Below are 25,972 nucleotides of genomic sequence, written 5' to 3'. Positions count from 1 at the left end.
CACTCTTTTCATCTCTTTTTAAATTTCACATTGTTATTTACTAATATAGAGAGAACAGAGTTCATATATTTCATAGTTATGATTCTAAGAATATAATGATACTTAATTTCCTCCCTTATTCATTCCTTCCTTCCTTCCTTCCTTCCTTCCTTCCTTCCTTCCTTCCTTCCTTCTTTCCTTCCTTCCTTCCTTCCTTCCTTCCTTCCTTCCTTCCTTTTCTTTTTTTTTCATAACATACTTTCAATTCACTTTATAATCACAGACTTAATGCTCCTCTAAATAAGGAATTCTACAAGTAACAAGTAGAAAGACCACTATTCCACAGGAATATACACAGATGTTATGAACAATAATCAAATCACAAAATGCCTTTTTCATCTCTTTACCGCCTTGATTTGCCTTTGCAATGGAAGAATTGACTCTCCAATGAGTTTGGGAATAGCAACTGGGCATGTACACATCAGCCTTGTCCTCAGGCCACTCTTTGGGATCCGTCTGCTTGTAGAGAGCATGCATACTGGTTAGTCCTAGGAAGGGTGGGCTCTGTGAATATTGCCTGCAGCTGTAGGTAGTAAGTCCAATTCAGAGGAGCAATTAAGTATACACACTAAGTCATGTTCTCCAAAAAACCTTTTTGTTAATGAAATGATAATTTTATCCCTATCAGCCTGACTCTTTATATGATTTCTCAATTATTTCCAAATTCAAATGGAAGTGGGTTAGCATTTACTGAGCTCCCTACATTCTCAATAAGCTAAATGCAGCAGATATTGTTTTAAAATCTATATCCCTGAAATAAAATATGCAGTTTGATATATGCTTCATGGTATTCTCCAAATATTAAAAATATTGTGATTGATGTATCAGTTGATTATGATCAGAGAATGTGACCCACATGATACTCATAGTTTTAAAATATCAAAAATGGCTTATATTATAGTCAATTTTGATAAATATTCATTTGGTCTTCCAAGGGATATATGAGGACAGTGTTTTATAATGCCAACTAGATTAGACTTACTAGTTTTGTGGTTCATACACAGTGTACTCATAATGATTTTTTATGTGCTTAAACTATTCTTTCCTGATATATATATCTTAAAGTCTCTTACAGGTGAGAACGAGGGTGGGATAGAAAGTATCACCATGTTCCTGAATCTGTGAACATGTGAAATTTTTATACCTTAAATAAACTCTAAAAAAATTCTCCCATCATGATGGTGAATTTTTCAACTTTCCATTGGAAAATTCATTTTTTGCTTTATCTATTTTGAAAAGAAATTATTAATTATATATACAGTTTTGAAATGTCATATTTTTGGTGAATTAAACCTTTTATGAATATGAAGCATCTCTTCTAGGATCCTCTTGCTTTAAATATTAAAATATATGTAATTTAAAGTTATTTCTTTAAGAATAGTGAAAGACCACTACAGAACACATTGGAGTGAGGGAAAGGGTCTATTGACAGGGGAAACTTGACAGGCTGGAGGGAGAAGGCGGAAAAGGCAGCTGGGTCAGAAAACAATTGTTGTAGAAATGTGGGGGTTAGGGAATGGGAACAGTGAATCCCAGAGTGGGGGTGGGATTGTTGCTTACAGTTGGGCCAATTGGCCACCTGACTCCTAGTAAGCCAGGTTGGGTCTTAAAGAGGCCAAGATGGCATTCAGGGCTTGAGATGACACTTTTAGATAAGATGGCACCATTTCACTAACATTCCTCCTTTTGTTTTTCTTTTTTTTTTTTTTTTTTTTTTTTTTTTTTTTTTTATTTTTGACAGGCAGAGTGGACAGTGAGAGAGAGAGACAGAGAGAGAAAGGTCTTCCTTTGCCGTTGGTTCACCCTCCAATGGCCGCCGCTGCAGCCGGCGCACCGCGCTGATCCTTTGGCAGGAGCCAGGATCCAGGTGCTTTTCCTGGTTTCCCATGGGGTGCAGGGCCCAAGCACCTGGGCCATCCTCCACTGCACTCCCTGGCCATAGCAGAGAGCTGGCCTGGAAGAGGGGCAACCGGGACTAGAACCCGGTGTGCCGGCGCCGCAAGGTGGAGGATTAGCCTATTGAGCCACGGCGCCGGCTCCCTTTTGTTTTTCATAAAGCAAGTGTTGCATGGGATTTCATCGGCCACAAAAGCCTAGGAGGAGTGGAGGGGCAATGGTCTATCTTCTTTAGCTGCTTCCTGCTGACATGGGGTGATGAATCACTTTCTGCTGGTGTGGTGTGACATCTCAAGTTTTTATCTTCTGGGTGGGGAGCTGAGTATATTCCTGTAGTAGCATTTGGTTGACTGCATGGTTGGTGAAGGCTTTGGTTCATTCCATTATCACCCTCTGTAAACACTTAAACAGACAAGGTAGTATAAAAGCCAGGGTGAGAATAGCAGCCAATGGTCCTAGGAGTGGCATTAACCAAGTGGTGAGGGGCCTCCATAGGGAGGAAGAGAGGAGAGACTCTATGGATCCAAGGGCAGACTGCTTCATAGATGTGACAGTTCGTTGGAGCTTTTTAACATTTTGCTTTACCTGGCCCAATTAATTAACATAATAAAAACACTGTTCTCCCAGAAAAACACAAGTTCCCCCTTTTTCAGCTGTTCTAAGGTCCAGAGCTTGTCTATTTTGTAGCACTACATCTGCCAGTGAGGTGATCTGATTTTGGAGGCCCCAAATGGTGTCTGCTGAAGTTTCAGTGGACCTGATGATCTCTCATAGTTGCTGGAGTTGCTCTTGGAACTGGTTAATACACATAACATTGTGGCCTAGGACAGCTCCTGAGGCCAGCACTGCAGAGAAGGAAGCTGCAAAGCTTACACCAACCAAGACTGGGAGAAAGCTTGCTCGTTCTTGCAGGTGGAAGGATTTGCCTGTAAAAGGAACTCTGGGTAGTCATAACATGTTAGATGGGGGGAAGGGATCACTAATACCCATGGACCAGGTGTAGAGCTGTTGATACAGGTGTTTAGGGTATGATTTACAGAGAAATGAAGTTCCAAGTGGAATAGAGAAAGAAGCTGTGGAAATGACAGTTATATTGATAATACAATAACAAGGGTGGGTACTGTGACACAGTGGGTGAGCCCCCTACTGAGATTCCTGCATCCCATATCTGGAGTGCTGCTTTGAGTTCAGACTACTCTGCTTCTGATCCAGATTCCTGCTAAAACACCTGAGAAGCAGCAGGTGATGACTCAATTACTTTGGTTTCTGCCACTTACATTGGAGGCCTAGATGATATTCCTGGCTCCTAGGTTTGCTCTGGCCTAGCCTTGACTGTTATGGGCATTTGGGGAGTAAACCAGCAATGGAAGATAATCTCTCTCTCATTGTACCTTTGAAATAAATAAATAAATAAATAAATAAATAAATAAACAAAGAAAGAAAGAAAGAAAGAACAATGACCTTGCTGTCTCAGACATGTGCATCTAACAAGAAGCAGAATCATCATGAAGCAATTTGGAAGGATCTTTGTCTTAGAAGTCTGAATGAAATATTTTTTATGAAGTCTCAAGAAATTTTGAGCTGGAAGATTTTTTGGAGATTACCAGTCTAACATCTTCAGTATCTTCATGTTTTTAGGTGCCCACAAAGTGTTGCTTCTGTACTAAACATTGAAAAACAAATGAAATTCCATCCTTGCCAAATGTGGTTGATTTGTTTGAAAGGGAGCTTGACATCTTTAGGATGGTGTGTGATTTCAGTGACAGAGAGATTCAAACCATGGGACCCTTGAAGAGCATCTTAATGAACCAGGGAGGGACCTTCCTTCCTGGAAGGATAATCATTTCATCTTAAAATTAAAGGCATAGATATTAAATGTGTAGAGGAAGAAGCAACAAGACAGGGGGACTAGTATGGGCAGTGGTAAGTATGAGTGTGTCACTCATCATCTGATTGACAAACAATAGAATAAATAAATGAAATGTAAACTCATGTGATTCTAAAGACATCTGAAATATGTAAATGAGTAAATATTAAAATAAATAAAACAACTTTCATTGAGAGTCTTCTCCATACAAATAGAGTTAAATATGGTTAAGTTAAGTTAAATATGGTTAAGATTTTCAATGAAAATCTCTAGTTATGTGTAAATTGACTCACCTTAAAATTGTAAAACCTGGAATGACAGTTGGAATTGACTAGCTATTTCAAGAAAATTTCACTTTAAAATTCAGAGATGAATATAGCAATATTTAGGAGTGAGCTGTCATGTTGTCTACAATTTACTTTAAAATTATAGCAAATTCTAAATTAGAGGAAATAAACGTTATAAAATATTAACAACTGTCAATTTTAGTTTGGGTGTATAGTATTCTGTGTTATTTCTGAAATTTTTTAAAATAAAAATAACATTAAAAATTCCCTAATGTTTAGGAAAGGAAAATATCTAAGTATAAAACTATTCAAGTACTTAAAAGCAAAAATGAAAACATTGTGAATTTTAGTTCCACTTAAAAATATGGTTGTATTTTCTTATTTGTAACTGAGGGGTTAAATTCTCCAAATTTTAGATTCTGTGTAATACCATGGTTGGGAAAGCCACACTAATAATTACTTTGTCCTATCATACACAAAGAATTACAGATTATAATTAATGTTGACTTATGAAAGAGAGATTGGTGTGTCATTAGGCAATTAATTAGTTTCTTGCCAAATAATGAAGTATTTACTGACATGGTGACCAAAGAGAAGATGCTAATTAAGATCTCTGTACTTTCTGTGTGATGTCATGGCTTTTCCAGTCTTTTCAACCCTTTATGCATATCTGTCAGTTTTTCGTAAAAGATCTTCCAGAGAAACAAATATCATCCACACAAATATTGTTTGAGGGAGCAGTGGTTTTCTGAAGTTTGAGTAGTATGTCTGTGTGTATACGTGTATGGAGTGGTATTTTGTAGGCAACTAGAAAAATATCCCTTTTAGAACATGAGAAAAAAAATTTAACAGTTTTTAAAAAAGATTTGTTTACTTGAAAAGCTGAATTACAAAAAAAGAGGGGAGACACAGAGAGAGTAAGAGACAGGGGGTAGAAGTGGACACAGAGAGAGGGAGAGAGAGAATCGCCGGCGCTCTGGCTAACTTGGTTAATGCTCCACTTCGCGGCGCTGGCATCCCATATGGGCGCAGGGTTCTAGTCCCAGTTGCTCCTCTTCCAGTCCAGCTCTCTGCTGTGGCCCAGGAGGGCATTGGAGGATGGCCCACGTGCTTGGGCCCCTGCACCTGCATGGGAGACGAGGAAGAAGCACCTGGCTCCTGGCTTCAGACTGGTGCGGCACCGGCTGTGGCAGCCATTTGGGGAGTGAACCAACGGAAGGAAGACCTTTCTCTCTGTCTGTCTCTCTCACTGTCTATAACTCTACCTGTCAAATAAATAAATAAAAATAAATAAGGAAAGAAAGAGAGAGAATCTTCCTTCCACGCAAATGGTTGCAATGGCTGGGTCTGGGACAGGACAAAGCCAGGAGCTAGGAACTCCATCTGAATCTCCCACGTGGATTGGTTGGAGCCCAAGCATTTGGCCTTCTTCTATTGCTTTCCCAGGCATATTAGCAGGGATCTGAATCAAAAGCAGAACTGTTGGGACTTGGTCAGGCACTCCAAAATGGGATGCCGATATTACAAATTGCAGCTTATCCCACTGTGCCACATTGCCATCTCCATGACCTACTTTTTAAAAACTACGTAATTATAAAATAAACTGGCTGTTGGATTCTACACTTATTATGACGACCTTATTCCATCATGTGACTAACTCTTACAGGAAATAGCATGTGACATTGCAGCATGGGCTTTAAAGGGAAAACTAGTTATATGTTCAGGTCCAGTTTATGCAGGTTGTACAATAGATACAGGGTGCATGTCTGGTATTGGATTGGACAGCTGAGATGTATAAAGAATATGACTTGTTAGTGACAAAGTAAATGGGTAGGAAGTTGTAAGGAATGCTGTTAAGACATGGAAGATTGTCGAGGACCAAGTTGTTAGGAGAGATTCATTTATTTCTCTCCGTATAAACAAAAAGGAAGACAAATAAGTAGAGAATGGAGAAGAGAGATACAGGTAGACCTGTGTACCAGAAACAGGAGCCATTGTGATGAGTTCCTGGTTGCCTGGGTTATGCAAAGCCAAGGCTTTTATTATGTGAGCAATGTGAAGATGCTTCCTAGAAAATGTTCTCATCTACAAAGAGCAGTGTGGGTGAAGGTAGACATTTGGTTTTCTTATTGACACATCATTCCACAGAGAAAATCAAATAGTTGTTTCTGTGTGATATGGTGGACACTAAGAAGTTAATTTCAGGCTTATGCTAAATTCTTTTCCATAGAGATCAGTGTTTATGTGAGGCTGTGTTGTGCTGACTATTCAAAGCCTAACAACCAACTTGAAATCTTGAGCATTGCCTTGAAAAAACATACTAAATCGCAGCTAGTGTAATTGGTAACTAAAAAATTGATAATTATAATGGATAGTACTTGTGGTAGCAGGTTAATGGCCCTTCACAGATGTTTATGCCCTATTAGAGGTGTTGTAACTGTGTATGCTGTCACATGGCAAAAGGGGAGTGTGCAGAGACCCCAAATGTATTCAATTTTTGTGTATCAGTTAAAAGATTATTAAAAAAATAAAAAAGATTAAGGCTATGGACTTTAAACTGGGGAAGTCCTTCTGGGTTATGTGGATGGATCCAATGCAATCACATGGGTCCTTGAGATTCAGAAACAGTGGCAGCAAAAGACAGCAGGGGGAGATTTGAACTGTGATATGGACTCCAGTTGCCTTACTGACTCTGAAGATGGTGGAAGGGGCCATGAGCCAAGGAGTATAAGAAACTTCCTCTGACAGCCAACACTCGGAAAGGAAATGGGAATCCCAGTTCCACAACTGCAAGAAGCTGACTCTGCCAACAACCAGAATGAGCAAGGAAGTGGCTTCTCCCCACAGGCTCCCTAAGGGGAAGAAACCCTGCTTGTCCCTAGAATTTAGGCTTTAGCAGTCAAAAAGACAAACTTGGCAACTTAAATTTATCTTCTCAGAGTTTTTGTAATTCAGAAGTCTGGTGGGCTCTGCTGGACCCCTACTAATAGACTCCCAAGGCCAAAATCTAGGGCTAAAAAGACAAATACCATATGTTTCTTCTGATCTGTGGTAACCAATAGGGTATCAAAAAATGTAATGTATAGGAGTGAAATTGACATTTTCAGATTTGATGGTTGTTTATAGCCCTTGACTCTACTGTTGAGGAACAGTTTTTTTTTCTTCTTACTATTTGTAAGTGTAGGATTAATCTTATGAGTATGAAGGAAACTAAAAGTAGATCATTTTAAAAATTAAGAGAGGGAATAGGGAGGAATGGTGGGAGTGTAGGCATCACGGCGGGTAGGGTGAGAGGTATCACTATGTTCCTAAAAATGTATATATGAAATTTGTTTACCTGAAGTAAAAATAAATAAAAAAGTTGCTAAGCTTTTGGCAAGTTGTTATAGCAGTAATAGAAAATGAAAACAGCATTCATTGAGAGTTTCTGTCTTTGGGAACTTGAGGTAAGACATGGCTGGTGGGCTCTCTTCCTAGAAGTTCAATGCATAGCTAATGGAGAGGAGTCTTAAAGAGCACAGTTTTAACAAGGAGTATTATGTGAAGCCCCTACCAAGTGCTAGTTTCTGTTCTAAGAATGTGGCTAAAGCAGGAGACAAAGTGAACAAAAACCTCCATGTTCAATATTCTTAAATCCCGTGGCTTAATGAAACAATGAAGAAATTACAATCTTAGAAGATGAAGACAAAGGGATAGGGTAGGGAGTGTTTCAGGATGCCATTTTATTTATTTATTTATTTTTAAAGATTTTATTTATTTTATTTGAGAGGTAGAGTTACAGACAGTGAGAGGGAGAGACAGAGAGAAAGGTCTTCCTTCCGTTGGTTCACTCCCCAGATGTCTACAATGGCTGAAGCTACATCAATCGAAGCCAGGAGCCAGGCGCTTCTTCCTGGTCTCCCACGTGGATGCAGGGGCCCAAGGACTTGGGCCATCTTCTACTGCTTTCCCAGGCCATAGCACAGAGCTGGATTAGAAGTGGAGCAGCCGGGAATAGAACCGGCTCCCAAATGGGATGCCGATGCCACAGGTGGAGGATTAACCTACTGCACCAGAGCGCTGGCCCCTCAGGATGCCATTTTAAATGGGAAGAGTTTATTTAGAAGTTGACATTTGAGTGAAATTTTGAGGGATATGAGGGAATAAGCCTTGGGGCTCTCTGGGGAAATGGCATTGATATCCAGGAACTGCATGTAGACCCCTGGGTGGTAATGAGAACTATAGTCAGTGAGACAAGCTGGGGAAGAGAGCAGAGTGTGTAGGGCCTTCAGACATGGCAAAGATTAGGCTTTTGCTCAAGAGTGAGATGGGTAAGAATTTGGACCATGGTATTAAGAATAAAGGAGGGGTTGTTGCTGTGGCATGGTCGGTAAAGCTGCCGCCTGCAGTGCGGACATCCCATATGAGTGCTGGTTCGAGTCCTGCTTGCTTCACTTCTGATCCAGCTCTCTGCTATGGCCTGGGAAAGCAGTAGAAGATGGCCCAAGACCTTGGGCTCCTGCACCCGCGTGGGAGACCTGGAAGAAGTGCCAGGCTCCTGGCTTTGGATTGGCACAGCTCCAGCCATTGTGGTCATTTGGAGAGTGAACCAAGCAGATGGAAAACCTTTCTATCTCTCTCTCTGCCTTTGCCTTTGTAACACTGCCTTTCAAATAAATAAATAAATTGTTAAAAGAATAAAGGAGAGGAGGATGTGAACCCCTGTTCATAGTGCACTAGTTATTGACTTAGGTCTGAGTCCAGAAAGAAAGACTGCACTTAAGTATACACAAATTGCATGAAATGGGTTTGTTATTTACAGGTAGGCAGCAAGGGACAACTGAAGCTTAGGAATCATTACAAGTCCTTCTTCCAGGAATCAGCAAAGTTTCCAGGAGTGGATGGAATCTCAACTGCACATGACCCACTTGTACCACATGTGAAAGATATCAGCAAACAGGCCACCTTGGTTTATATGTCTCAGGGAACACATGACTGACTGGGCGGCTAAACTGGTCAAAGACACCTGTTTCTGGGAGGGAGTGGAACCGAGCCCAGGCTGTCCTATACATTTCCATTCCTTAGGTGTGGATGTTGCATTTCCAACACGTTCTAGAGTTATTCTCGAGAAATGCAGTAAAGGGGGTATGGAGAATTGGGCTGGTTCAAAGCCATTCAGAAAACTGTCCTGCACAGGGCAAGAACAGAATCAGGAAGCACAGTTGGAGACTATTGCAGTAATTCAGGAGGGACATGAGGTGACTTGGATCATCATATGGCAGTGGAGGCTGTGAGAAGTGATGGGAATCAGTAATATCTTGAAGAAAGTAGAGCTTATAAGAATTTTGTTTGAGATGAACATAAGACTAAAAGAAATTATTAAAATTATTAGTAAAAAGAGTTGATTCTTGTAGGTTATTAGGTTATCTGTGAAGTGTAATCTCTTTTATGTGTGTTTTATTTTTAACAGCGATTTAAAAAGATCTTGGGTAAAAATAGAGCTACAATATTATTATGGGAAGAAATTAGCTATAGAAGTTCCCAGCTTCTAATGTTTCTGATGTACTATTTGCTTTAACTATCATAACTAATATATTGGAAAAATTTGAACTTTAAAATTTATGCAAGTAAAATATTCTTACAAATGACCTTTGATGAGGCTAGGTAGAAGAATTTTGGGGCATTTACATCTTTTTTTAAAAATTTATTTATTTATTTGAAAGACAGAGTTATAGGGAGACAGAATCAGAGAGAGAGAGAGAGAGAGAGAGAGAGGTCTTTCTTCCACTGGTTCACTCCCCAGATGGCTGCAACAGCCAGAGCTGAGCTGATCTGAAGCCAGGGGCTTGGATTTTTCATGTGGGTGCAGGGGCCCAAGGATTTGGCCATCTTCTACTGCTTTCCCAGGCCACAATAGAGAGCTGGATCAAAAGTGGAGCATCTGGAACTTGAACCAGTGCCCGTATGGAACAATGGCACCTGCTTTGCCACAGGGCCTCAGAGCATTTACATCTTAACTACCTTATTCGAGTTTCTCAGACAAAAAAAAAATGTTTTACATTTTGCCATAGGCAGTGTCTTGAAATTTTGTATTTTGAATGCATTTGTTTTGTTTCCAGCTGCATTTTTCTTTATTTATTTGCTTTTTAATTTTTTTTGTCAGAAGGTAATTGCTTCCCAGAATGGGATGGACTCATTTGTTGGCCCAGAGGAACAGTGGGGAAAATATCAGCTGTCCCATGCCCTTCTTATATTTTTGACTTCAATCATAAAGGTATTAAATTTTTCTGAAATGATTAATTTGAAAGAGAAACGTACTTGTCTTTTTATGATGTTGTTGTAGTCTCTAAGGGGACTAAGTAATCTCAGTGTCTTTCATGTCCCTATAGGAGTTGCTTTCCGACACTGTAACCCCAATGGAACATGGGATTTTGTGCATAGCTTAAATAAAACATGGTCCAATTATTCAGACTGCCTTCGCTTTATGCAGCCCGATATCAGCAAACGAAAGGTAATGAAATTTTTGTGTTTATGAGCCCTAAGGAATAATATTTATGCAATTGTTGATTGCCAATCATTATAAATAGAAATGCTTGCATTCTTTGTCACAAAAGTCATTAAAGATAAAAACAATGTTGGAATCTTTCAGATGCATCTGAAACATCCTGGTATTTTACTTAGTTTAGTTACGTGGCTGAGATACAGTCATATATACTTATAAATATGTATATTATGTTATATTTATATTATATTTAATTACATACAAATATAAAAACCTCAGTCACGAGTCTGCATGATTCATGATTTCTTCTTAGCGAATGGCTACATCTTGTCTCATTCTATGTTCCTGAAGGATTGTGCATTTTACATATAAAATGCTTCAAAAATACTTTTTATCTCGTTGGCAATAGTAAACATTCACCGATATTTAGTGTACTCTCTGATGACCTTTATTTGTAATTTCAATGTTGGCAAGTACAAGGTGAGCATTTGACCTAGTGGTTAGGAAGCCTGTGTCTCACATTGGAAGGCCTGAGTTTGATACCAAGCTCTGCTCCTGACTTCGTTTCCTGCTAATGTGAGCCCTTGGGGGCAATGTTGATGGCTTAGGTAGTTGTGTCCCTGCCCTCAGCAGGGGAGACCAATATTGAGTTTCCCAGCCCTTGGCATTGGCCACTTGTCCTTGGCCCTTTGATGTGGGTATTTGTGGCCTGAACCAGTGGATGGCACTCTGTCTCTTTCTGTTTGTTTGTCTGTCTCTGCCTCTCGAATAAATAATTAAAACATTTAAAAAATGACAAATGCAAATTTTTCACAGCTTTTAGATAATCATTAAATTAAGTCATGCTTTTATTTACCCTGAACTATAACCATTTTTATTTTATTTTATTTTATTTTTTTCTCAGTTTAATACTTTATTTTTTAATCATATTAAACAAAAGCAACGGAAATACCAAGTTAATTTTAAGGGCAAATCCTAGAGAAAAAAAATACAAATGGTGGTGCTTTTATAATAGATCATTATATTTTACACAATATAAACAAAACACTAATGGATCCAGATGCTTAGTTTCCTTGAACTACAATGAACTACAGAATGAGTGAAACAGGTTTACATCTGAGTCGAAAACAAACATCTTGGGAAAACATGTGCTACATAACCATTTTTATTAAAGATTATTTATTTGAAAGGCAAATTTATGGAGGGAGAGGGAGTGTGGGAAAGTGGGAGAGGAGAGAGAGAGAGAGAGAGAGAGAGAGAGTGGTGAGAGAGAGAGAAAGAAAAAGAGAGAGATCTTCATCCACTGGTTCACTCCCCAAATGGCCATAATGGCCAGGGTTGGGCCAGGCTGAAGCTAGGAGCCAGGAGCTTTTTCTGGGTCTCCCATGTGGTTACAGGGGCTGAAGGACTTGGGCCATCTTCTGCTGCTTTCCCAGGCATATTAGCAGGGAGCTGGATGGGAAGTGGAGCAACTGGAACTTGAACCAGCACCCAAATAGGATGCCATCACTGCAGATGTAGATTTACCTTTCATGACACAGCAATGGCCCCAAATTGTAATCTTTTATTTATTTATATTTTAATTTTGTTTAAGGTGTACAAATTTCATGTATTTCCCATATACAGATTCAGGAACATAAGAATACTTCCCATTCATCCCTCTCTCTTGCCCTCACTCCCACACTTCTTTGTCTTCCTTCTCCTATTCCCAGTCTTAATTATTACAAAGATATATTTTCAGTTAACTTTATTTTTTTAAAGATTTATTTATTTACTTGAAAGTCAGAGTTACACAAAGAGAGAAGGAGAGGAAGAGAGAGAGAGTGGTCTTCCATCCGCTGGTTCATTCCCCAATTGGCTGCAATGGCCAGAGCTGTGCCGATCTGAAGCCAGGAGCCAGGAGCCTCCTCTGGGTCTCCCACATGGGTGCAGAGGCCCAAGGACTTGGGCCATCCTCCACTGCACTTCCGGGTCTATTCAAGAGAAAGTTCTATTTTCTGATGAAAAGGATGTGTATTCTGCAACTGTAGGATGAAATGTTCTAGCAGTTAGGTCAATTTGGTCTATGGTGTTGATTAGCTTTGTTGTTTGTTGATTTTCTGTCTGGTTGATCTGTCCATTGATGAAAGTGGGGTGTTGAAGTCCCCTATTACTATTGTGTTGGAATCTATATCTCTCCTTAGAATCATTAACATTTATTTTAAATAGACAGGCACCCTGTATTTGGGTGAATAGATTTAGTATAGTCACATCTGCTGTTGAATGATCCCTTAATTATTATGTAGTGGCCTTCTTTGTCTCTTTAAACAGTTTTTGTGTTAAATCCTATTTTGTCTGATATTAGGATGGCTACACAAGCTCTTTTAGGCTTTTAATTAGCATGGACTATCTTTTCCCCATCCTTTCATTTTCAGTCTGCGTATATTTTTATTGATGAGATGTGCTTCTTATAGAAATATATTTTTTGTAGGAAAATGTTTCTTATATGCAGATTTTTAAAATCCATTCAGCCATTCTGTATCTTTTAACTGGAGAGTTTAGGCCATTTACATTGAAGATTACTATTGCTAAATAATGACTTGGCACTGCCATTTTTCCATAAATATTCCTATGTTTACTTTGAATGTCCTTTGTACTTTTACTTGGAGATTTTCTGCCTTCACATTCTTTCAGAGTGACGATTGTATGCCTGCACTTTTGTGTTTAGCAGATCATAAAGCATCTTTTGTTAGATGAGTGGTGACACATTTTTTCAATTTCTGTTTGTTATGGAAGGTCTTTATTTCACCTTCATTCATGAATGAGAGGTTTGCTGGTATAGTATTCTGGGTTGACAGTTTTTTTCTCTTAAGACTTAAGGCTGTTTTGATTATAACTGTTGTGTAGTATGTCTTAAAATTTGATATTGTGATGCTTCTGGCTTTGTCTTTGTTGTTTTGGATTGCTTTAACTATTCAGGGTCTCTTTTGTTTCCATGTGAATTATCTTATCATTTTTTCTAGATCTGAGAGGAATGTCATTGGTATTTTGATTGAGATAACACTGAATCTGTAAATTGCTTTGGGTAATATGGACATTTTGATGTTATTTATTCTTCCAATCTATGAATATGAAAGATTTTTCTTTTTTGTGTCTTCTTCTATTTATTTCTGGAGTTTGATATTTTGCAAGTAGCATACTGTAAAAATTACCATGTATATCCCATGACTAAAGGCATTTTTGTACTGCAATTTATTAATATATAATAAGAATGTTTGAAGAACTCATATTCTTTAGTCTTAATCTAAGATTGAGCATAACGATTTGGAGTGGGGAAACTGAATGTAAGAAATGTTCATTGAACAATTAATTATTTCCATGACTATTGTGAAGACTTTAAATTTCCAATGAAGAAGCCGGCGCCGAGGCTCAATAGGCTAATCCTCTGCCTGCGGCGCTGGCGCACCGGGTTCTAGTCCCGGTCAGGGCTCTGGATTCTGTCCTGGTTGCCCCTCTTCCAGGCCAGCTCTCTGCTGTGGCCAGGGAGTGCAGTGGAGGATGGCCCAAGTACTTGGGCCTTGCACCCCATGGGAGACCAGGAGAAGCACCTGGCTCCTGCCTTAGGATCAGCACGGTGCGCTGGCCGCAGCACGCCAGCCGCTGCGACCATTGGAGGGTGAACCAACGGCAAAGGAAGACCTTTCTCTCTGTCTCTCTCTCTCTCTCACTATCCACTCTGCCTGTCCAAAAAAAAAAAAAACAGAAAACAAAAAAAAAACACAACTAACCAACCAACCAAACAAAATTTCCAATGAAGAACTGATGAAGAAAGCTCAATTACATATTTTTAAAAACAGCTTGCAACCTCAGGAAATTCTTTTGTCTTATAGTTAACTGAAAAAATCAATTAATAAACTTGTATATACATTGAGAATACATATGCTTAAAACAATGCAAAATGATGCATAGAAACAGACTGAAAAGATATATATCAGATACTAACAATGTTTCATTTGGAGATTTTTTTCCCTCCTCTTGTATTTTAAACATTCCACAACTATTTTATATGGAAAGTTAAACAATTAACAGAAAATAATATGTCTTAAAAATACTTAAAAGAAAAAGAATAGCTTCTCGGCCTTTTGGCTAAGATCAAGTGAAGAAGAATAAGAGGTAAAACCTGCTCCTTGTCAGAGTGTAGGCAGTCACAATAATACCTTGGGAAAGAGGCAAAATCAAAAATCTGTAAGAATCCATCAAGTAACAAGGATACAATGAAGTTTCAGTGAACTAAATTCCATAAAGGAGCAAACCTTTCCAAAGAGAGAAGAGACCCATGCACTTATCCCTAGATTCATAGCAGGAGAGGAGCAACCAGACCATAGAAGGGGATACAAAGAAAAGAGGCAAGCTTTTAAACCAGCTTGTAACAGAAGAAGCTTGATGTTCTTATGCCTTCAGCTATCTGCTGCCTTTCACTCTGAGTGTCTCATTCACATCTTAGGGGATTTTCTTTTTTTTAACTTTTGGATTATAGCAGCTTTATTCCCTGATAACCACCCTCCCACCCGCAACCATCCCATCTCCCACTTACTCTCCCATCTCATTCTACATCAAGATTCAGTTTCAAATATATACTAAGTAAAGATTTCGACAGTTTGCACTCACACAGAAACACAAAGTATAAAGTACTCTTTGAGTACTAGTTATATCATTAATTCACATAGTACAACATATTAAGGACAGAGATCCTACATGGGGAGTAAGTGTATAGTGACTCCTGTTGTTGACTTAACAATTGACACTCCTGTTTATGGCGTCAGTAATCACCTGAGGCTCTTGTCATGAGCTGCCAAGGCTATGGAAGCCTCTTGAGTTTGTCCACTCCAATCTTATTTACACAAGGTCATAGTCAACGTGGAAGTTATCTCCTCTCTTCAGAGAAAGGTACTTCCTTCTTTGATGGCCCCGTTCTTTCTGCTGGGATCTCACTCACAGAGACCTTTCATTTAGGTCCTTTTTTGCCACAGTGTCTTGGCTTTCCATGCCTGAAATACTCTCATGGGCTTTTCAGCCAGATTCAAATGCCTTAAGGGCTGATTCTGAGGTCAGAGTGCTGTTTAGGACATCTGCCATTCTATGAGTCTGCTGTGTATCTTGCTTACCATGTTGGATCGTTCTCTCCCTTTTTGATTCTATCAGTTAGTATTAGCAGACACTAGTCTTGTTTATGTGATCCCTTTGACTCTTAGACCTATCATTATGATGAATTGTGAACATAAATTGATCACTTGGACTAGTGAGATGGCATTGGTACATGCCACCTTGATGGGATTGTATTGGAATCCCTGGTACATTTCTAACTCCACCATTTGGGGCAAGTCCCATTGAGCATGTACCAAATTGTACATCTCTTCCCTCGCTTATACCCACTCTTATATTTAACAGGGATCACTTTTCAGTTAAATTTAAATGCCTAAGAATAATTGTGTGTTAATTAAAGAGTTCATACTACCTATAAGAAACTCCCTTCAGGGGCCAGAGTTGTGGCACAGTGGATCAACAATATCGGGTGCCAGTTTGAGTCCTGGCTGCTCCACTTCCAATCCAGCTCCCTGCTGCAAATCCGCCTGAGAAAAGCAGTGGAAGATGGCCCAAGTATCTGGCCTCTGCCACCCACAGGACCCAGAAGAAGCTCCTGTCTCCTGGCTTCTGCCTGGCCCAGTCCCAGTCATTGCAGCCATCTGGGGAGTGAACCAGTGGATAGGAGATCTCTCTGTCTGCTCCTCTCTGTAACTCTGACTTTCAAATAAATAAATCAATTTTTAAAGATATTCACTTCAAATATATATGTGTGTATATATATATATATATATTTACAAATATACCATGGAATACTACTTCTGTTATATGCAACAATTTAACTGGACCTTGGGTACATTATTCTGAGTAAACAAGGAATCTCAAAAAGTATCATACTATATAACTTAAATAATATTTATGAAATGACAGAATTGCAAAGAGCTGAAACAAATTAAGAATTCTCAGACCAGAGGGTGGGAAAGGAGGAGGGTTGGTGTGTTTGTAAAGCAACAGCACAGGGAGTTCTTTGTACTGGTGAAATATTTCTGTAGCTTGGTTGCATTGAATGGAGCATCAAAGAAGGAGGTACCTTTCTCTGAAGGGAGGAGATAACTTCCATTTGATTATGGCCTTGTCTAAATAAGGTCAGATTTGTGAACTCAAGAGGCTTCCATAGCCTTTGCAGCTCATGATAAGAGCCTCGGATCACTACTGACATCATAAACAGGAGTGTCAATTGTTAAATCAACAACAGGAGTCACTGTGCACTTACTCCCCTTGTAGGATCTCTGTCCTTAATGTGTTGTACTATGCCAATTAATGATAAAATTGTCTTTAAACAGTACTTTATACTTAGTGTGTCTGTGTGGGTGCAGTTTGTTGAAATCTTTACTTAGTATATTCTAAGTTGATCTTCTGTATAAAGATAATTGAAAATGAATCTTGATGAAGAATGGGATGGGAGAGGGAGTGGGAGATGGGATGGCTGCAGGTGGGAGGGTGGTTATAGGGGGAAAACCACTATAATCCAAAAGTTGTTCTTTTGAAATTTATATTTATTAAATAAAAGTTTTCTAAAAAAGAAATATTTGTGTAGCTTGGTTGCATTTATGGTTATAAAGCTGTACAGTGACACAGGACTACAAATATACACATTGCACTGATGGCAAATTTCTGCTCTTGATATTTTATTGTAATTATGTAAGATATAACTAATTGAGGATACTGTGTTAAGACTACATGAGACTTTCCCTACTATATTTCGCACTCCTGTGAATCTAAAATTATTTTAAGTTTAAAAAGTTAAACAGGAATGAACCATTAATATAGGTAACAATATTGTTCACAAAAGAGCATATGCCATATAATTCTAAGAAGTCTAAGAACAATCAAGAAGTATGTGCAGTACATGAATAGAGAAAGATAATTTTTTGGGGGACAGAAATTGGAACAATAAATACCTGGATGTAGATGGTTGGTCGTTTTGTGACTAGCAAGGGGAACCAATTAAATTGGCTTGTCAAACCCATTAAACTAGTCTATCAAGATCTTTAAATTTTATTGCATATAAATTACAGTCTTAAAGAGTTAAGAGAACAAGAAATAATTTTCCAAAAATGGCATATTATTTCTACTAGTTTCCTAATAAAGTAGTGTTTTAACAAATTTTTCTGTTTTCCTGTAGGAAGAGTTCTTTGAGCGCCTCTATGTCATATACACTGTTGGTTATTCCGTTTCTTTTGGTTCCTTGGTTGTGGCTATTCTTCTCATCGGTTACTTCAGGTGAGAGAATCCCAGTTACTTTCTGCATGAGATAGCATGGTCTAACTCCTATCCACAGAAGACAGGAAGATCTCATAATCCTTGCCCTCAACTATTCTTCCCAAGGAAAAGATTTTTTAAAAATTTCATTTAGTTATTAAAGTTTTATGTATTTCTTTTTTATTTTTTTTAACTTTTATTTAATGAATATAAATTTCCAAAGTACAGCTTATGGATTACAATGGCTTCCCCCCCATAACATCCCTCCCACCCGCAACCCTCCCCTTTCCCACTCCCTCTCCCCTTCCATTCACATCAAGATTCATTTTCAATTATCTTTATATACAGAAGATCAGTTTAGCATACATTAAGTAAAGATTTCAACAGTTTGCTCCCACACAGAAACATAAAGTGAAAAATACTGTTTGAGTACTAGTTATAGCATTAAATCTCAATGTACAGCACACTAAGGACAAAGATCCTACATGAGGAGTAAGTGCACAGTGACTCCCATTGTTGACTTAACAAATTGACACTCTTGTTTATGGCCTCAGTAATCAGCCTAGGCTCTTGTCATGAGCTGCCAAGGCTATGGAAGCCCCCTGAGTTCACTGACTCTGATCATATTTAGACAAGGCCATGGTCAAAGTGGAAGTTCTCTCCTCCCTTCAGAGAAAGGTATGTATTTCATATATACAGATTTAGGAACATAGTGACACTTCCCTGCCACCCTTCCTCCCACCCATGCTCCAGCCCTTTCTCCCCCTCCTTCTCACATTCCCACTCTTAGTTTTTACAAAGATCTATTTTCAGCTTAATGATTGTGTAGTTAACCCTACATTAAGGAAAATAATCCAACAAACAATATGAAGAAAAAAACACTATTCTTCAATGCAAGAGACAAGGGCTGTAAACAATCATCAAATATCAAAATGTCTATTTCACTCCAATACATTATATTTTAGGTACTCTATTAGTTACTTTGGGTCAGGGAGAACACATGATATCTGTTTTTTTTAAACTGGCTTTTTAAATTTAACAGTTTCTAGTTGCATCCATCTTGTTGCAAAAGACAGGATTTTTTTTTTACAGCTGAGTAGTACTCCATAGTGTATATATACCATAATTTCTTTATTTAGTCAACAGTTGATGGAAGTCTGGGTTCATTCCATATCTTAGCTACTGTGAATTAAGCTGCAGTGAGCATGGGTATACAGATAACTCTTTCAGACGCTGATTATTTTTTGGTTTGGGTAAATTCCCAGGAGTTGGATGGCTGGATAATATAGTAGGTTGTCTGTATTCATATTTCTGAGGTTTCTCCATACTGTCTTCCACAGTAGCTGCACCAGTTTACATTTTGAGCAGTTTGTAGTGCAGAAGCTTCTCACCTTGATATAATCCAGTTACTCAATATTGGCTTTGATTGCTTGTGCTTCTGGTGTCTTTTCCAAGAAGTTCTTGCCTATACTAACATCTTCCAGAGTTTCCTCAATGTTCTCTAATAATTTGATGGAATCAGGTAGTAGATTTAGGTCTTTCATCCATTGTGCGTGGAGTTTTTTTTTTTTTTTTTTTTTTTTTTTTTTTTTTTTTTTTTTTGTAGGTGTAAGGTGTAGATCTAGTTTTATACTTCTGCACATGGAGATCCATTTTCCCCAGCACCATTTGTTAAAGACACTGTCCGTGCTCCAAGTAATGATTTTAGCTTCATATTTAAAGATAAGTTAATTGGAGATGCATGGCTTGATTTCTGTTCTTTTCCATTGGTGTACAAGTCTGTTTTTGTGGCAGTACCAGGCTGTTTTCTCCTTTTAAAATTTTTTTATTTATTTGACAGAGTTTTATATATATATATATATAGAGAGAGAGAGAGAGAGCGAGAGAGAGACAGACAGACAGACAGAAGGGTCATCCCTTCCATTGGTTCACTCCCCAAATGACCGCCACAGCCAGCACTGTGCCAATCCGGAGCCAGGAGCCAGGTACTTCTTCCTGGTCTTCCATGCAGGTACAGGGGCCCAAGCACTTGGGCCATCCTCCACTGCCTTCCCGGGCCACAGCAGAGAGCTAGTACCAGGCTGTTTTGATTATAACTACCCTGTAGTATGTCTCTAAATCAATCAGGTATGTGATACCTCTGGGTTTGTTTTTGTTGTGTAAGATTTCGTTAGGCATTTAGATCTCTTGTGTGTTCCCATATGAATGTTAGAATCATATTTTTTCTAGATCTGTGAAGAATGTCACTGATATTCTGACTTCGATCATATTGACTTTAAAATGTTTTTGGTAGTATGGAAATTTAAATGATCTTGAATCTTCCAATCCATGAATATGTAAGATTTTTCATTTTTAATGTCTTCCTCTATTTCTTTCTTTAATGTTCGATAATTTTCATTTTCATCATAGAGACCTTTGACATCTGTGGTTAAATTTTTTTCCAAGGCATTTAATTCTTTTGGAGCTGTTGCTAAGCACAAGATTTTGATTGTACTATTTGACATTTTATTATATGAATTCATGTGGGTTTCTGATGTTTGTTTAAAAGCTAAAAGTCAATTGAGGTCCTTGGCCCATCTCTTAAGTGGGTTGTTTGTTTTGCTGTTGCGGAGTTTCTTGATCTCTTTGTAAATTCTGGTTATCAACCCTTTATCTGTTGCATAGTGTGCAAATATTTTTCCCATTCTGTTGGTTGTCTCTTCACTTTCCTGACTGTATCTTTATAAGTACAGAAACTTCTCAATTTGATGCAATCCCAAATGTTAGTTTTGGCTTTGACTGCCTGTGCTTCTGGGGTCTTTTCCAAGAAGTCCTTGCCTGTGCCTATATCTTGCAGGGTTTCTCCAATGTTCTCTAATAATTTGATGGTGTTGGGTCGTAGATTTAGGTCTTTAATCCATGTTGAGTGGATTTTTGTGTAAGGTGAAAGGTAGGGGTCTTTCTTCATGCTTCTGCACGTGTATGTCCTGAAATCTGGTATTGTAATGTCTTGGGCTTTGTTTTAATTGTACAAGATTGCTTTAGCTATTCGAAGTCTCCTGTGTCTCCATATGAATTTCAGCATCATTTTTTCTAGATCTGAGAAGAATGTCTTTGGTATTTTGATTGGTATCACATTGAATCTATAAATTGCTTTTGGGAGAATGGACATTTTGATGATGTTGATTCTTCCAATCCATGAGCATGGAAGATTTTTCCATTTCTTGGTATCCTCTTCTATTTTTCTTTAAGATTTTGTAGTTCTCATCATAGAGATCTTGAACATCCTTGGTTAAGTTTATTCCAAGGTATTTGATTGTTTTTGTGGCTATTGTGAATGGGATTGATCTTAGCAGTTCTTCCCCAGCCATGGCATTGCCTGTGTACACAAAGGCTGTTGATTTTTGTGCATTGATTTTATATCCTGCTACTTTGGCAAACTCTTCTATGAGTTCCAATAGTCTCTTACTAGAGTTCTTTGGGTCCCCTAACTAAAGAATCATATCATCTGCAAAGAGGGATAGTTTGAGTTCTTCCTTCCCAATTTGTATCCCTTTAATTTCTTTTTCTTGCCTGAATGCTCTGGCTAAAACTTCCAGAACAATATTGAATAGCAGTGGTGAGAGTGGGCATCCCTGTCTTATACCAGATATCAGGGGAAATGCTTCCAACATTTCCCCATTCAATAGGATGCTGGCCATGGGTTTTTCATAAATTGCTTTGATTGCATTTAGGAATGTTCTTCTATACTCAATTTGCTTAGAGTTTTCATCATGAAAGGATGTTGAATTTTATCAAATGCTTTCTCAGCATCTATTGAGATAATGATATGGTTTTTCTTCTTGAGTATGTTAATGTGGTGTATCACATTGATTGTTTTGCACACATTAAACCATCCCTGCATACCAGGGATAAATCCCACTTGGTCTGGGTGGATGATTTTTCTTTTTTTTTAAAACTTTTATTTGTAAATATACATTTATAAAGTACAGTTTATGGATTACAATGGCTTTTCCCCACCATAACTTCCTTCCTACCCACAACCCCCCCATCTCCTGCTCCCTCTCCCATTCCATTCACATCAAGATTCATTTTCAATTACCTTTATATACAGAGATCAATTTAGTATATATTAAGTAAAGATTTCAACTGGTTGCACCCACACAGAAACACAAAGTGTAAAATACTGTTTGAGTACTAGTTATAGCATTAATTCACATTGAACAACACATTAAGGACAGAGATCCTATATGAGGAGTAAGTGCACAGTGACTCCCATTGTTGACTTTACAATTTGACACTCTTGCTTAAGGCATAGCTGCATAGGCTCTAGTCATGAGTTGCCAAGGCTATGGAAGCCTTTTGAGTTCGCCGACTTCGATCTTATTCCGACAAGGTCATAGTCAAAGTGTAAGTTCTCTCTTCCCTTCAGAGAAAGGTACCTCCTTCTTTGATGGTCCGTTCTTTCTCCTGGGATCTCACTCGCAGAGATCTTTCATTTAGGTCCTCTTTTTTTTGCCAAAGTGTCTTGGTTTTCCATGCGTAAAATACTCTCATGGGCTCTTCAGTCAGATCTGAATGCATTAAGGGTTGATTCTGAGGTCAGAGTGATGTTTAGAACACCTGCCATTCTATGCTTTATGGCCTAGTATGTGGTCAATCCTAGAGAAGGTTCCATGCACTGCTGAGAAGAATGTAAATTCTTTAAATGTAGGATTGAAAGTTCTGCAGATATCTGTTAGATCCATTTGGGCAATAGTGTCGATTAAAACTGCTGTTTTCTTGTTGATCTTCTGTCCTCTTTATCTGTCTATTTCTGAGAGTGGAGTGCAAACTATGCAACAGATAAAGGTTTAATAACCAGATTCTACAAAGAGATCAAGAAATTCCACAGCAACAAAATAAACACCCCACCCAAGAGATGGGCCAAGGACCTGAATAGACATTTTTTAAAAAGAGGAAATCCAAATGGCCAACAGACACATGAATAATTGTCCTGGATCACTAGCAATCAGGGAAATGCAAATCAAAACCACAGTGAAGTTTCACCTCATCCCGGTTAGAATGGCTCACATTCAGAAATCTACCAACAACAGATGCTGGCAAGGATGTGGGGAAAAAGGAACGCTAACCCACAGTTGGTGAGAATGCAAACTGGTTAAGCCACTATGGAAGTCTGTCTGGAGATTCCTCAGAAACCTGAATATAACCCTACCATTCAACCCAGCCTTTCCACTGCTTGGAATTTACCCAAAGGAAATTAAATTGGCAAACAAAAAAAGCAGTCTGCACCTTAATATTTATTGCAGCTCAATTCACAATAGCTAAGATCTGGCATCAACCTAAATGCCCATCAACAGTAGACTGGATAAAGAAATTATGGGATATGTACTCTACAGATTATTATACAGCAGTAAAAACAATGAAATCCAGTCATTTGCAACAAAATGGAGGAATCTGGAAAACATCTTGCTGAGTGAAATAAGCCAGTCCCAAAGGGACAAATATCATATATTCTCCCTGATTGATGACAACTAACCGAGCACCAAAAAGAAAACCTTTTGAAGTGAAATAGACACTATGAGAAACAATGACTTGATCAGCCCTTGTCCTGAATGCTGATGAACAATTTAATACTTTATCCCTTTTAGTATTTTTTGTTCTATTTAATAATATGGGATCCCTGTTAAATATAAGAGTGGGAATAAGAGAGGGAAGAGATGCAAAATTTGCGACCTGCTCAATCTTACTTGCCCCAAATCATAGAGTTAGAAATGTGCCAGTGGATTCCAATTCAATCCCATCAAGGTGGCATGTACCAATGCCATCTCACTAGTCCCAGTGATCAATTTCTATTCACAATTGATCATAATGATAGGTTTAAGAGTCAAGGGGATCACATAAACAAGACTAGGTCTGCTAATACTAACTGATAGAATCAAAAAGGGAGAGAACGATCCAATATGGGAAGCGGGATACACAGCAGACTCATAGAATGGCAGATGTCCTAAACAGCACTCTGGCCTCAGAATCAGCCCTTAAGGCATTTGAATCTGGTTGAAAAGCCCATGAGAGTATTTCAGGCATGGAAAGCCAAGACACTGTGGCAAAAAAAGGACCTAAATGAAAGGTCTCTGTGAGTGAGATCCCAGCAGAAAGAACGGGGCCATCAAAGAAGGAGGTACCTTTCTCTGAAGGGAGGAGATAACTTCCACTTTGATCATGACCTTGTCTAAATATGATCAGAGTCGGTGAACTCAAAATTCTTCCATAGCCTTGGCAACTCATGACTAGAGCCTAGGGAGATTACTGATGCCATAAACTAGTGTATCAATTTGTTAAGTCAACAATGGGAGTCACTGTGCACTTATTCCTCATATAGGATCTCTTTTTAATGTGCTGTATATTTTGTTTAATGCTATAACTAGTACTGAAAGAGTATTTTACACTTTATGCTCTGTGTGGGTGCACACTGATGAAATCTTTACTTAATATATACTAAATTGATCTTCTGTATATAAAGATAATTGAAAATGAATCTTGATGTGAATGTAATGGGAGAGGCAGCTGGAGAGGGGAAGGTTGCAGGTGGGAAGGAAGTTATAGAGGTGAAAAACCCGCTATAATCCAAAAGTTGCACTTTGGAAATTTATATTCATTAAATTAAAGTTAAAAAAAAAAGCTGAAAGTCAAATATAACAGATCTGTACTGCAATATATGTAAGGATTCTTCAAAAAAGTTCATGAAAAATGGAATTCTGGTGGTTCATAGTAATTTAGGCAGAGGAGGAAGATGAGGTGGGAGGTCTTTAAGATGAAGTGAAATCTAAAGTCATACTTGGGTATAAATAGGATTTAACAAAAATAAAAAGAATAGTGAAGAGTGATCCAAACCTATGTCTAGATTAAGCAAAAACATGGAATCTTTGAGAATTCAGGATTCCTTTAATTGATTAATTGTTTTCTTAACAAATAATTTCTCTACCATGTGATAGGTTTTTTTTAGTATTGATAGATTTCACGTAAATTTATGCTGCAGGTCAGAAAAGCAGCATGTATATCACTGAAATAGATTTAACCATTGAATTATTATAAAAATTGTTAGTACTGTGTTTGTATAAGAGATTTTGGGATCATCAGGAAAGTAGTCCAATCTTAGGGGGTGAGGAGAGGAGAGAGAGCGCTAGAGAGAAAGAGCAAGCTATCCCAGCACGACTGACTTGTGAGCTAGTATTAAATAACGTGACGGTATTCGGTGCACTCTGAATGGTAGGAACAGAATGTGCAAAGACTCGGGGGTATATAGCAGTAGATGACACAAGGAACACAGGAGAGGCCCCTGCATACACAGCATTTGAAGCACAGGGAAGAGTGGCTACATAGGAATGCCAGGAAGAAATCAGAGCTTTGTGGTATTTGACTTTGTAGTCTCTTGTCAAGGGCCTTTGGATTTTGTTCCATAAAAGTAGCAAATAGCTAATGAATTTTTGTTTTTACACAGAAGAGTAACATGATTAGATTTTGGGAATTAAAGAGGATTTCCCCAAAACAGCTTTGAGAAGTTGACTTGGCACAGGAGCAATGAAGCTCTGTGTCTAAGATCACCAGGTCTTACAAAGGTGGTCAAGCTGAAAATAGAACCTTTTTCATTTGACTCCTTATCCAGAGCTTATTCCGTTGTACTCCACTTGGCTCCGCAACAAAGCTATGTGAAAAATCAGCAGTATAGAAATGACTAAATAATAATTCTTCAATTTACTAATAATTCATCACAGTTTTAATAATGGATTCTTTACAATTTTTATATGCTTTTTTGCAGTTGCTATACTCTATAGCATAACGTTATACAAAAATTCAGTAATTCTTCTGTGCCACAAAACAAAATATTCCTTTATCAGGATAGTAAGTAATGTGTTTTAAACATCAAAACTTAGGAGGTTTCCAAGATGGTGGAATAGGGAGGGAAATTACTCTATGCTAGGGGAAGATAGATAAAAAAAGTAGAGAGAGTGCGATCTTAGGGAAGAGTTAGGGAAAAAACTGTAATGGTAAGTCCACCAAAGGAAGAGGGATGATGTAGCTGTACATGGAGGGTGTAGA

The 25,972-nt window shown here is 38.3% G+C and overlaps 1 protein-coding gene across 1 annotated transcript in view; it reads left to right on the top strand.

Moving 5' to 3' along the window:
- Positions 1-25,972, top strand: part of PTH2R (parathyroid hormone 2 receptor) — a 141,491-nt gene that overhangs the window by 49,834 nt on the left and 65,685 nt on the right. The window contains exons 3-5 of the mRNA XM_070070279.2: positions 10,232-10,342; positions 10,458-10,579; positions 17,817-17,914. Coding sequence (XP_069926380.1) covers positions 10,232-10,342; positions 10,458-10,579; positions 17,817-17,914 — 331 coding nt within the window. The remainder of the gene's footprint in view (positions 1-10,231; positions 10,343-10,457; positions 10,580-17,816; positions 17,915-25,972) is intronic.

The sequence above is a fragment of the Oryctolagus cuniculus genome, chromosome 3 (assembly GCF_051225735.1).
Source record: "Oryctolagus cuniculus isolate XC-2025 breed Fujian yellow rabbit chromosome 3, ASM5122573v1, whole genome shotgun sequence".
NCBI classification, from domain to species: Eukaryota; Metazoa; Chordata; class Mammalia; order Lagomorpha; family Leporidae; genus Oryctolagus; species Oryctolagus cuniculus.
The sequence above is the reverse complement of the archived record's forward strand: the minus strand, read 5'-3'. Positions and strand labels throughout refer to the sequence as shown.